This window comes from Oncorhynchus kisutch, linkage group LG13 (assembly GCF_002021735.2).
Source record: "Oncorhynchus kisutch isolate 150728-3 linkage group LG13, Okis_V2, whole genome shotgun sequence".
Classification (NCBI taxonomy): domain Eukaryota; kingdom Metazoa; phylum Chordata; class Actinopteri; order Salmoniformes; family Salmonidae; genus Oncorhynchus; species Oncorhynchus kisutch.
Genome location: NC_034186.2, coordinates 44,323,971 through 44,338,265, shown reverse-complemented (window position 1 = coordinate 44,338,265; position 14,295 = coordinate 44,323,971). Strand labels below are relative to the sequence as shown.

General features: G+C 41.4%; 1 protein-coding gene across 5 annotated transcripts in view; it reads right to left on the bottom strand.

The window, feature by feature from the left end:
* Positions 1-908, bottom strand: part of slc44a5b (solute carrier family 44 member 5b) — a 50,707-nt gene extending 49,799 nt beyond the window's left edge. For 4 of the 5 annotated variants that reach the window (XM_020498548.2, XM_020498549.2, XM_031786347.1 and 1 more), the window contains exon 1: positions 702-871. In XM_020498548.2, coding sequence (XP_020354137.1) covers positions 702-738 — 37 coding nt within the window. In that variant the 5' untranslated portion in view covers positions 739-871. Of the gene's footprint in view, positions 1-701 lie in introns of all 5 variants that reach the window. The other variant, XM_031786348.1, reaches the window with a different exon arrangement.
* Positions 909-14,295: the final 13,387 nt, after the last annotated feature.

The following is a 14,295-nucleotide window of genomic DNA, read 5'->3' as shown; positions in this document are numbered from 1 at the left end:
AAACTGTCACTTAGGGACAAAGGGAAACAAATATTCTCTTTACATTGCTTGCCTATTTGCCAAATAACAATGGACATTGTTTATGAGCATTGTTGTTTATCTTGGCTTTCAGATGCAATTCCCTTGTTTTCTTAATCAAAACAATACATTTAAGTCATCTATTGTCAATGGTTGAACAGGAAAATGGAAACGTTTTAATAATAATTGTTGAATTTAACCAGAGTATGCGTTTAAAACTGTAACAATAACCTTTGTACCAATATGTTTGTGTACACTGCACGCCAAGTGTTAATCCCCAAGAGGGTGCACTGTATTCTGTGATCAACAAAAGCAGAGCTCCATAGCCAAACTATAATAGAAAGTTTCACTTGTTACATTTCATGACTGGAGTGAATTAAACAATATCATGGCATTATTATATCCAGTAGGCCTACTTTCGAAATTAAAACATTGTTATTTTGGTAGCCAACACGCATGGTTAATTCGGCATCCAGTTTTGTAACAAAGTATCGCTTTATATGAGCGTTACATTTGCATAATATTGTATTGTATCTTGCTACAATGTTCGATTTTGGAAATCAGAGCTAGCGCCAGAAGCGACCCAATAACAAAAGTAAGCATACTGTTGTAGGCTATCCTTTGTCATGTCTTGAAGAAAGAACGGTTACCGACGTTAAACAAAGACGAACGTGGCGACTCACCATAGTATGAAGGAGGAATGTCAGTCTTCCTAGCCATTGCACCTCAGACAGGAGATTCTGCAGATATCATATGAGGAGGTGAACAGCGTTTTAATAGCCCAGTCTACGTAAATACAGTAGCCTACCTCGGGCCCTTGGTATGAGCTGTCTCCGCCACGCAGCTGAGCGAGCCGTGTTTACAGCACGAGAGAGCGTCATCAACCGTGTGATAAAACACACTTAAAGGAGACGCATACAGAGACTGGCACCAAGGTAGGCACGCTGATGGCAAATAAAAATGTTATACATGAATCTCGATATAGCCCTGATTCACACTTGACACTGTCACCATAATCTATATTGTGAATGTATTAGTAAAATTGGAAAGCAATGTATCAATCAGATTGATTTATAAAGCCCTTCTTACATCAGTGGATGTCACAAGGTGCTGTACACCCCAAACAGCAAGCAATGCAGGTGTAGAAGCACGGTGGCTAGGAAAAACTCCATAGAAAGGCCGGAACCTAGGAAGAAACCTAGAGAGGAACCAGGCTATGAGGGGTGGCCTTCCTCTTCTGGCTGTGCTGGGTGGAGATTATAACAGAACATGGCCAAGATGTTCAAATGTTCATAGATGACCAGCAGGGCCAAATAATAATAATGACAGTGGTTGTACAGGGTGCAACAGGTCAGCACCTCAGGAGTAAATGTCAGTTGGCTTCTTTTTTTTGAGTGAGTGATACGAGAACACTTTAAAAATGATAATTTATTTGATGCAATCTATAGCTATAGGTTGACTGATATAGTTGGTCTATATCCAGTCGGCTCTATTGCTAATATCCACCAGAAGTAAGAATGGATTGATAGCATATAACCTAATTCTGTGGCCTGTACTTAGAGCTTTCTCCCAGACAACGTTCACTATTTTACTGTGCAGCGTCCCTTGACTTTGACATGGACCCTTTGTGGAGAATCACTGTCCTCTGCAGGGCTTCTTGTGGCAGCACAGATTCCATCTCTGCCTGCCAGGATTTGGGAGACATGTCATGTTAGGGTCAAGGCAAAGCAATGGCTATAAGTGTTAAGCTCAAGCAAAAGTATCCAATTAACATTACTAGTCATGCATGACACAAAGTCTGTACCCCTAACCAGTTAAGAGTGGTTTGAGATAGTCCTCACATAGAGCTCCTTTAAGCATGTGACATCCAGTGGAGAAAAGTGGTGTTGAGCTGAGAGTGTCCATCTCAGTACGACAAGTTAATTATCGAGGGACTCTTACCATTGCTCAAATTCTTTGGGAACGTCTCTCTCACACACGCACGCACACACACACACACACACACACACACACACACACACACACACACACACACACACACACACACACACACACACTACAGTAGATGAGCATGGCCAGGAGGTGGCAGCAGAGGGTAGAAAAAGCCATAAACATACTGTAGGTTTGGTACTGGCAGGATGTAATGTGCATATCTGCCTATTTGTACAGAATATTTATGTTTTATGTACTTTAACATGAAATACAACTTCTTTATCATTATTTTACAAGCCATACCCTGTGTTCAAATAAGGGAATATGTTTTAAAGGGGTGGTTCATACAAATTACAAAAATGCATATTGTTTTTCTTACCCTGTAAGCAGTCTATGGACAAGGTATGATAGTAATTCATGTTTTGGTTTAGTTTCCCTGGCAACGTTCCCACGTGCTAACGTTTTAGCATTTGTGTCACAAATCCCATTGAAGCGCATCATGTTCAAATCATGTATAAGTGACTTTGTTGAGCTTCAAAATCAATTTGAGACACTTTCGAATGATTTGGATATTAGCGAAAAATGCTAATTTCGGTACGATAACTTTAATGGGATTTGTGCCACAAATGCTAAAATGTGCCATGGAAACAAAACCAAAGCATGGATTGCTGTTATACCTTGACCAAAGACTGCTTCTGTCTCTCTCTAATGCTGCTGTCGATGAAACACATTTAAAGTACTAAAGTTTCAGAAAAGCAATCAATAAAAAGAGATTGATTTCCCCCAGGCAGATTATATGGTGATTTACTGATTTGCTGCACTGAAATGAGGAGTTGTTTTTTTCTGCTTTGAAGTCACTTTCATCTACATCCTGATTAGTCCTGGAGATCAGAATGCATTCAATGCAGTTGAAGATATTCAATTCCCTCTGAAAAAATATATCTCTGGTATTGTCAGTGGTGACTCGTCATTCAGGGCATGTGTTTTGAGCCCCACCTGTTCAGTAAAAAAAAAAAATGTATATGTATATACAGTACCAGTCAAATGTTTGTACACAACTACTCATTCAAGGGTTTTTGTTCATTTGAACTATTTTCTACATTGTAGAATAATAGTGAAGACATCGAAACTATGAAATAACACATATGGAATCATGTAGTAACCAAAAAAGTGTTAAACTGTGACGGCTGTTGGAAGGAGAGGACCAAGGTGCAGCGTGGTACGTGTTCATACGTCTATTTGAACTGAACACTGAAATAACAAAAATAACAAAGAGAACGAACGAAGCCGAAACAGTTCTGTCTGGTACGGACACAAAAACAGAAAACAACTATCAAATCAAATCAAATTTATTTGTCACATACACATGGTTAGCAGATGTTAATGCGAGTGTAGCGAAATGCTTGTGCTTCTAGTTCCGACAATGCAGTAATAACGAACAAGTAATCTAACTAACAATTCAAAAAAAAATGCTGTCTTATACACAGTGTAAGGGGATAAAGAATATGTACATAAGGATATATGAATGAGTGATGGTACAGAGCAGCATAGGCAAGATACAGTAGATGATATCGAGTACAGTATATACATATGAGATGAGTATGTAAACCAAGTGGCATAGTTAAAGTGGCTAGTGATACATGTATTACATAAGGATGCAGTCGATGATATAGAGTACAGTATCTACGTATGCATATGAGATGAATAATGTAGGGTAAGTAACATTATATAAGGTAGCATTGTTTAAAGTGGCTAGTGATATATTTACATCATTTCCCATCAATTCCCATGATTAAAGTGGCTGGAGTAGAGTCAGTGTCATTGACAGTGTGTTGGCAGTAGCCACTCAATGTTAGTGGTGGCTGTTTAACAGTCTGATGGCCTTGAGATAGAAGCTGTTTTTCAGTCTCTCGGTCCCAGCTTTGATGCACCTGTACTGACCTCGCCTTCTGGATGACAGCGGGGTGAACAGGCAGTGGCTCGGGTGGTTGATGTCCTTGATGATCTTTATGGCCTTCCTGTAGCATCGGGTGGTGTAGGTGTCCTGGAGGGCAGGTAGTTTGCCCCCGGTGATGCGTTGTGCAGACCTCACTACCCTCTGGAGAGCCTTACGGTTGAGGGCGGTGCAGTTGCCATACCAGGCGGTGATACAGCCCGCCAGGATGCTCTCGATTGTGCATCTGTAGAAGTTTGTGAGTGCTTTTGGTGACAAGCCGAATTTCTTCAGCCTCCTGAGGTTGAAGAGGCGCTGCTGCGCCTTCCTCACGATGCTGTCTGTGTGAGTGGACCAATTCAGTTTGTCTGTGATGTGTATGCCGAGGAACTTAAAACTTGCTACCCTCTCCACTACTGTTCCATCGATGTGGATGGGGGGGTGTTCCCTCTGCTGTTTCCTGAAGTCCACAATCATCTCCTTAGTTTTGTTGACGTTGAGTGTGAGGTTATTTTCCTGACACCACACTCCGAGGGCCCTCACCTCCTCCCTGTAGGCTGACCCACAAAACACAGGTGGGAAAAGGCTACCTAAGTATGGTTCTCAATCAGAGACAACGATAGACAGCTGCCTCTGATTGAGAACCACACCCGGCCAAACACACAGAAATAGAAAACATAGAACACAAAACATAGAATGCCCACCCCAACTCATGCCCTGACCAAACCAAAAATAGAGACAAAAAAAGGATCTCTAAGGTCAGGGCGTGACATAAACAAATCTAAATATATTTTACATTTTAGATTCTTCAAAGTAGCCACCCTTTGTCTTGATTACAGCTTTGCACACTCTTGGCATTCTCTCAACCAGCTTCATGAGGTAGTCACCTGGAATGCATTTCAATTAACAGGTAAGTCTGGGTCTTCCTTTCCTGTGGTGGTCCTCATGAGAGCCAGTTTCATCATAGCGCTTGATGGTTTCTGGGACTGCACTTTAAGAAACGTTCAAAGTTCTTCAAATGTTCCGGATTGACTGACCTTGATGTCTTAAAGCAGTGATGGATTGTCGTTTCTCTTTGCTTATTTGAGCTGTTCTTGCCATAATATGGACTTGGTCTTTTACTAAATAGGGTTATCTTCTGTATACCCATCCCTACCTTGTCACAACTGATTGGCTCAAATGCATTAAGAAGGAAATAATTTCCACAAATTCACTTTTAACAAGGCACACCTGTTAATTGAAATGCATTCCAGGTGACTACCTCAAGAAGCTGGTTGAGAGAATGCCAAGAGTGTGCAAAGCTGTCATCAAGGCAAAGGGTGGCTACTTTGAAGAATCTCAAATATATTTTGATTTGTTTAACACTTTTTTGGTTACTACATGATTCCGTATGTGTTATTTCAACAATGTAGAAAATTATTTTTTTCAATAATTAAAAACCCTTGAATGAGTAGGTGTGTCCAAACTTTTGACTGGTACTGTATATATATATATATATATATATATATTTGTTGATGCCTGTTTTGCATGTGATTTTGGCATTAATATGTCACATATCAGTTTGCAAACAATGTAAAAAATAAAACATCAAAACAGTCTCTTTTTGCTTTCTTGAGTAATGCAGCTCCAAAATGCAGGTGTTTCAACCAAGCTCAGTGCTTTCTGTGGTGGAGGGCCAACCAGTGGCTAACTGCATGCATTGCAAAGCAATCACTTTTTTCCTTCCCCTTCCTGCTATTTGGTTGAGAGGGTGTGTGGTCCAAGTCTGGTTTTAAGGGTCTCTTTTCCAAGCTTGATTTTATTTTATTTTATTTTATTAGGATCTCTTTTAGTCCCCATTTGGACTAATCTTCCAAGAGTCCTTAACATTAAAATACAATTTATAATACAAACCCACTTTCACATATAACACACTATTACAAACATACGTGATAAACTAGCATAATGAACCAAAAAATACTCTATCTAAAAAATATTGATTCTTCATCTACTATAGTCCCACAACTATATACTATATTTAAATTGTTTTTAAATCATGTTTAAATGTATATATTGAAAGGTTTCTAGTTTGCTCAGTTAATTTATTCAATTTCTTTATTGCTCTAAATCTAAATGTTCTTTTGCCTATTTCTATTTTCTGTCTGGATAACGCATAGATGGTGGACAATCTATTCCTAGTATTTACGGAATGTCTGTCTCTTACCAACTGAATACCAATGTGAATAGAACTTGGCCATTTTAAATGATGTATATTATAAAATAAAATAAGCATGTTTTTTTCAATTATCTTGTCAATTGAGGACCAACCAAGAACACTGTGCATGACTGCAACAGAAGAACCATATCTCCACCTTAAAACAATCCTTGCTGCTTCATTCTGTGCATTCTGCAGCCTCCTAACTTCACTTGATGATGCATTTCCCCAGACCACAGAACAGTAGTTCACCTGACTCTCAATTAATGCTTGTGTTATTTAATGAAGAATTTTTCCTGGTAAATATTTAGCTATCCTTCTGATTATGCATGCTGATTTAATATTTATTTGACATAGATTAGTAATTTGAGACGACCATGATAAGCAGTTGTCTAGCTTGACTCCCAGTAGTTTGGTTTCTGCCACTTCTTCAATTTGTACTCCTCCCATACTTAATTGTATCCCATGCTGTTTTGGCCTTTTGCTAGTTGAACAGACCAATTTAACTTTGGTTTTCTTGGTGTTTAAAGCAAGTTTGTTTTGGCAAAACCATTTCCTAATATTCTCCAAATCTCCTTGTAAAGCTTGCTGTACCTGTTGAACCGATTGTCTTGCTGCATAAATTGTAGTATAATCTACAAATATAGTAGCTTGAGTTTCAACCAAGGCATAGGGAAGGACGTTGGTATATATTAAGTAGAGAAGTGGCCCTGCGGTATTCCACAGTTTAACACATTAGGGGAAGAAAATGAACCATTGATATAGGTGGACTGTTTCCTGTCAGTTAGATATGACTGTACCCAATTCAATGCTACCTCCTTAAAGCCATAATGCATTAATTTTGTCAAAATTATTTAATGATCCACTAAATCAAATGCTGCACTGAAATCTAAAAATAGTACACCTACAAATTTGCCATTATCCATAGCATTGAGCCACTGTTAACCAGTGCAGTGGTAGTGGAATGGTTTTTGCGATAAGCATGCTGATTGGCTGTAATCAGATTATTATTTTTCATATACTCCCACATTTGTCTACTCACAATACCCTCCAATATCTTACTGAGTGTAGGGAGTAGACTAATTGGTCGACTATTGGCAGGAGTAATGGGTTCTTTACAGTCTTTCGGAATAGGACACAGTTTCGCATGCTTCCATACATTTGCAAACAACCCCTTTTCCAGTGACCAATTAAATATGTATCTCAGAGGAACTGCAATCTGGGGAGCAGCTCAGCGAAGCAAAAAAATTGTCCATAAGACCATAACCTGCAGATTTACCATCAGGTAATGACTTCAACAGGTTTAACACCTCCTCCACTGACACCGTTTGTAGACTAAAAGAGCAGATCTTATTGCTCATAATATGATAATCAAATCAAATCAAAATCAAATTTATTTATATAGCCCTTCATACATCAGCTGATATCTCAAAGTGCTGTACAGAAACCCAGCCTAAAACCCCAAACAGCAAGCAATGCAGGTGTAGAAGCACGGTGGCTAGGAAAAACTCCCTAGAAAGGCCAAAACCTAGGAAGAAACCTAGAGAGGAACCAGGCTATGTGGGGTGGCCAGTCCTCTTCTGGCTGTGCCGGGTGGAGATTATAACAGAACATGGCCAAGATGTTCAAATGTTCATAAATTACCAGCATGGTCGAATAATAATAAGGCAGAACAGTTGAAACTGGAGCAGCAGCACAGTCAGGTGGAAGTTGAAACTGGAGCAGCAGCATGGCCAGGTGGACTGGGGACAGCAAGGAGTCATCATGTCAGGTAGTCCTGGGGCATGGTCCTAGGGCTCAGGTCAGTTGAAACTGGAACAGCAGCATGGCCAGGTGGACTGGGGACAGCAAGGAGTCATCATGTCAGGTAGTCCTGGGGCATGGTCCTAGGGCTCAGGTCCTCCGAGAGAGAGCAAGAAAGAGAGAAGGAGAGAATTAGAGAACGCACACTTAGATTCACACAGGACACCGAATAGGACAGGAGAAGTACTCCAGATATAACAAACTGACCCCAGCCCCCCGACACATAAACTACTGCAGCATAAATACTGGAGGCTGAGACAGGAGGGGTCAGGAGACACTGTGGCCCCATCCGAGGACACCCCCGGACAGGGCCAAACAGGAAGGATATAACCGCACCCACTTTGCCAAAGCACAGCCCCCACACCACTAGAGGGATATCTTCAACCACCAACTTACCATCCTGAGACAAGGCCGAGTATAGCCCACAAAGATCTCCACCACGGCACAACCCAAGGGGGGGGCGCCAACCCAGACAGGATGACCACAACAGTGAATCAACCCACTCAGGTGACGCACCCCCTCCAGGGACGGCATGAGAGAGCCCCAGCAAGCCAGTGACTCAGCCCCTGTAATAGGGTTAGAGGCAGAGAATCCCAGTGGAAAGAGGGGAACCGGCCAGGCAGAGACAGCAAGGGCGGTTCGTTGCTCCAGAGCCTTTCCGTTCACCTTCCCACTCCTGGGCCAGACTACACTCAATCATATGACCCACTGAAGAGATGAGTCTTCAGTAAAGACTTAAAGGTTGAGACCGAGTTTGCGTCTCTGACATGGGTAGGCAGACCGTTCCATAAAAATTGAGCTCTATAGGAGAAAGCCCTGCCTCCAGCTGTTTGCTTAGAAATTCTAGGGACAATTAGGAGGCCTGCGTCTTGTGACCGTAGCGTACGTGTAGGTATGTACGGCAGGACCAAATCAGAGAGATAGGTAGGAGCAAGCCCATGGAATGCTTTGTAGGTTAGCAGTAAAACCTTGAAATCAGCCCTTGCTTTGACAGGAAGCCAGTGTAGAGAGGCTAGCACTGGAGTAATATGATCAAATGTTTTGGTTCTAGTCAGGATTCTAGCAGCCGTATTTAGCACTAACTGAAGTTTATTTAGTGATTTATCCGGGTAGCCGGAAAATAGAGCATTGCAGTAGTCTAACCTAGAAGTGACAAAAGCATGGATTAATTTTTCTGCATCATTTTTGATCATCAATCCATTGGACAATAGCTTGTTTGGAAGAATGTACGTCTACATTGTTGCTTAGTAATTTAATTTTCTGTGTAAAAAAATCTGCAAAATGATTGGCAATATCAACTGGTTTTGTTATTATTCTCCCGTCAACCTCCACACTACATGGGCATGATGAGATAGATGTACCAAGTAAGCCCTTAACTGTGTTCCATACCTTTTTAGAATCATTTTTACAATCAGTAAAAGCATTGTTGTAAAATAACTTTTTTTTCTTTCTATTCAATTTAACTGCATAATTACGTAATGTTCTATAATTCTGTTCATCAATTTCTAATTTTGACTTGGCTGCTAAGACTTTTGCCATATTTCTTTGAGTTCATCATCAATCCATGGAGATGGGCAGGCACCAAGATGTTCTCTTTCTTACAGGGGCATGATAGTCCATTACCTCCATGAGCAAATCAATAAAACATTCTGTAGCGTAATTTAAATCATCTTCTAGATAAATCAGCTCCCAGGGTACAGCAGCTAAATCATTTAGAAATTTTAAAATTGTAAAATGTTTTTTGACCACAATCCTAGGGGGTTTCTTTGGAACCTTGGTGTTCATGGTTATGGTCACAATATTATGGTCTGTCCAGCCCACTGGCATTGATCTGGCTTTTAAGCATTGCAATGGCATATTAGCTTAAAAGGATAAACATTCACACGCAACACCATGGGCCAGAAAAGGTTGAATACATTGGCCATGCTGTCAATCCAGCATGACTTCTGCCGCTCTCAAAACAGCTGGAAACTCGGACCTGGGAAATCTCAGAATTCCTTAATTTAAGAAAAAAACTAGCTCCCACTGGAAAAATACATTTTGAACGGTCATCCAACTCGGAATTCCAAGTCGGGAACATGGGCCTTTTTCTCGAGCTCCAGCCTGAAGTGCACTGACTTCATGATTCAACCTTGTTCCCAGTTGTCTTGAAAGCACCATAAATCTAGAGAATGCTAGAATTTGATGACAAAGTTTGATGACAAAATTTGCCCATAATGAAATTTGCCACCTTCCTGTTCAAGTGAGAACAGCACAACAAGGTGAGTCCAAAAATGTCTTGTATGCTGCTACATAAATGATGTAATATTCCAGGGAGATATGTATACTGTATCTAAGAAAGTAATACTAAGTGTATGTTGTGTAGTAAGCTGTTAGTAGCCCATGTGCCTCACAATACTTTGGTCCCTTTCCACCTCATAACTTAGCCTACTGTTCTGAATTGGCAGTGCACATGTAGCCTATAGGCTGTTTTAGAGGAATGTCATCATCTTCTACTCCCATTCCTGACGTCGCAGGTATACTAACCACCGGTCTTGGGATCCATCGCACCTGCACGTCATCATGAGGCACACCTGGACTCCATTACCTCACTTAATACCTCCCCTATATCTGATACTCCCATAGGGTCTTTCCCCAGTCAGTAATGTTCCTGTGTTTATGCGTAGATGCTACTGTTATGTTGTCTCGTTCCATGGTTGTTGTTTTATTTCACCTCCTTCTCGACTTTCAGCGTCTCCGTCACAATGACGTCATTGATCTTCAAGTTATAGCTCTAGAAAGAAGCTGGAGTTACAATTCTGAGTTGGATGACCATTCAAAACATACAGTACTTCCCTGTTGTCTTGAACTCATTGAAGTCAAGTTTTCGCAGATCCGAGTTAACAGTTGTTTTGTGACACAAATCACTCTTCATTGTCAGCATGGCCAATGTTGAATGTTTATCATTTTAAACTTGGAAAATAACCCCTTAATCTCAGATTTGGGACCACACAGCCACTTTGTCACAACCTGTCGTTGTGATTGTTTCCACCCCACTCCAGGTGTCACCCATCTTCCCCATTATCCCCTGTGTATTTATACCTGTGTTCTCTGTTAATCCGTTGCCAGTTCGTCTTGTTTGTCAAGTCAACCAGCGTTTTTGTTCTCAGCTCCTGCTTTTCCCAGTCTCTTTTTCTCGCCCTCCTGGTTTTTGACCCTTGGTTGTCCTGACTCTGAGCCCGCCTGCCTGACCACTCTGCCTGCCCCTGACCCTGCCTGCTGACCTGTACCTTTGCCCCACCTCTGGATTGGTGACCTCTGCCTGCCCTGAGCCTGCCTACCGATCTGTACCGTTGCCCCACCTCTGGTTTACTGATCCATGCCTGCCTTGACCTGTCTATTGCCTGCCTCTGTTGGAATATTAAACCATTGTCAATTCGATGTGTCTGCATCTGGGTCTTACCTCGATTCCTGATACACTCCACTGAATAGCAGGCTAGTGATTGCTTTGCAATGCCTGCAGTTAACGTTAGCCACTGTCACTGTTTCCTTCCAAACCACTCATTGTTGAATTTGAGATTCCCAACTCGTTGTGGTAATATTTATGTCCAACGGCCAATGAGCACCGATGCATTTTACACTGGGGCAAAAAAGTATTTAGTCAGCCACCAATTGTGCAAGTTCTCCCACTTAAAAAGATGAGAGAGGCCTGTAATTTTCATCATAGGTACACTTCAACTATGACAGACAAAATTAGAAAAAAAATCCAGAAAATCACATTGTAGGATTTTTTATGAATTTATTTGCAAATTATGGTGGAAAATAAGTATTTGGTCACCTACAAACAAGCAAGATATCTGGCTCTCACAGACCTGTAACTTCTTCTTTAAGAGGCTCCTCTGTCCTCCACTCGTTACCTGTATTAATGGCACCTGTTTGAACTTGTTATCAGTATAAAAGACACCTGTCCACAACCTCAAACAGTCACATTCCAATACCTCCCCTATATCTGATACTCCCATAGGGTCTTTCCCCAGTCAGTAATGTTCCTGTGTTTATGCGTAGATGCTACTGTTATGTTGTCTCGTTCCATGGTTGTTGTTTAATTTCACCTCCTTCTCGACTTTCAGCGTCTCCGTCACAATGACGTCATTGATCTTCAAGTTGAGTCAATTGGAGGTGTACCTGTGGATTTATTTCAAGGCCTACCTTCAAACACAGTGCCTCTTGCTTGGCGACACGGGAAAATCAAAAGAAATCAGCCAAGACCAAGAAATTGTAGACCTTCACAAGTCAGGTTCATCCATGGGAGCAATTTTCAAACGCCTGAAGGTACCACGTTCATCTGTACAAACAATAGTACGCAAGTATAAACACCATGGGACCACGCAGCCATCATACCGCTCAGGAAGGAGACGTGTTCTGTCTCCTAGAGATGAACTTACTTTGGTGTGAGAGATGCAAATCAATCCCAGAACAACAGCAAAGGACCTTGTGAAGAGGCTGGAGGAAACAGGTACAAAATAATCTATATCCACAGTAAAACGAGTCCTATATCGACATAACCTGAAAGGCCGCTCAGAGGCTTGCAAGCCGAAGAACACCATCCCAAATGTGAAGCACCGGGTGGGGGGGGGGCAGCATCATGTTGTGGGGGTGCTTTGCTGCAGGAGGGTCTGGTGCACTTCACAATACAGATGGCATCATGAGGTAGGAGAATGATGTGGATATATTGAAGCAACATCTCAAGACATCAGTCAGGAAGTTAAAGCTCGGTCTCTAATGGGTCTTGGACAATGACTCCAAGCATACTTCCAAAGTTGTGGCAAAAAGGCTTAAGGGCAACAAAGTCAAGGTATTGGAGTGGCCATCACAAAGCCCTGACCTCAATCCTATAGAAAATGCGTGGGCAGAACTGAAAAAGAGTGTGTGAGTAAGGAGGCCTACAAACCTGAATCAGTTACACCAGCACTGTCAGGAGGAATGGGCCAAAATTCACCCAACTTATTGTGGGAAGCTTGTGGAAGGCTACCCGAAACATTTGACCCAAGTTAAACAATTTAAAGGCAATGTTACCAAATACTAATTGAGTGTATGTGTAACCGATGTGGAATGGCTAGCTAGTTAGCGGGGTGCGCGCTAATAGCTTTTCAATCGGTGACATCACTCGCTCTGAGACCTTGAAGTAGTTGTTCCCCTTGCTTTGCAAGGGCCGCTGCTTTTGTGGAGTGATGGGTAATGATCTTTCGTGGGAGGCAGTTGTTGTGTGTGGAGGGTCCCTGGTTTGAGCCCATGCAGGGGAGAGGATAGGAATGGAAGCTATATTGTTACATTGATGCTGTTGACCCAGATCACTGGTTGCTGCGGAAAAGGAGGTCGTACATCTTCTTTCACATGCAAAATCGCTCTAACACACAACCCCCATTATTGTGACAGCCATGAAGCTAAACAATAACAATTTCAGTACAGTCCAAAGAAAATGACAATAGATATACAATGCACAATACTTGGGTCCTTGAGTGAGTCTTCATGTGTGCATGCGTAAAAATGCATACCTGCAAGTAAAATATTTAAACAGTGATGACAGGCATTGACAGGACGGTCACAGCCACACCTTCACTCATTAGGAAGGACACAATATACAGTATCTTTTAGATAGGAGCAACAGTAATGATACATGCCCTCAATGTGAAATGACATGACTCCATAAATACAGAGCACAAACCTTTTTATATAAACCCTTTAAGGTAGTAAGAAAATAAACATTCACTTAATATTTCAAGGAAGAAGTCTTGAATTACGAATAAATCACCAGCTAGCAATAGCTAGCGTGACATTACAGTGCACTGCTAGTTAACTCGTCATTAACTTGATTAACTTTCCGAAATAGGCTTTAAATACATTAACGGCAACATAAATATATACATAGTCACATTCGCTATATTGACTTTGGGATATATGAACCAGTTTTCCAAAGACACTATTTTGTTATAGAGTTGTAAACAGATACAGAGCACATAATGAAAGGAAACTTAATTAATATCACACCTTTTTCTGAAGTGAATGGTTTCACCCACCACTCAGCCCGCAGAACAGCAGTGTTCTTTGATATCTACATTTTCCGCAGCTCGAGCAAGGTTGATCAAAACTACATTTTTACTATGTCACCCATGTAATGTCGGATCATCATGAACGAAGGTATGTTCTTCGGCAGATAGCCTAGCAGTTAAGAGCATTGGGCCAGTAACTGAAAATCACTGGTTTGAATCCTGAGCCGGCAAGGTGGAAAAATCTGCTGTTCTATTCTTGAGCAAATGCAGTTAACCCAAACAACTGCTCCCTGGGTGCCAATGATGTTGATTATGGAAACCCCCTACACTTCTCTGATTCAGAGGGGTTGGGTTGAATGCATTCAGTTGTGCAACTGACTAGGTTT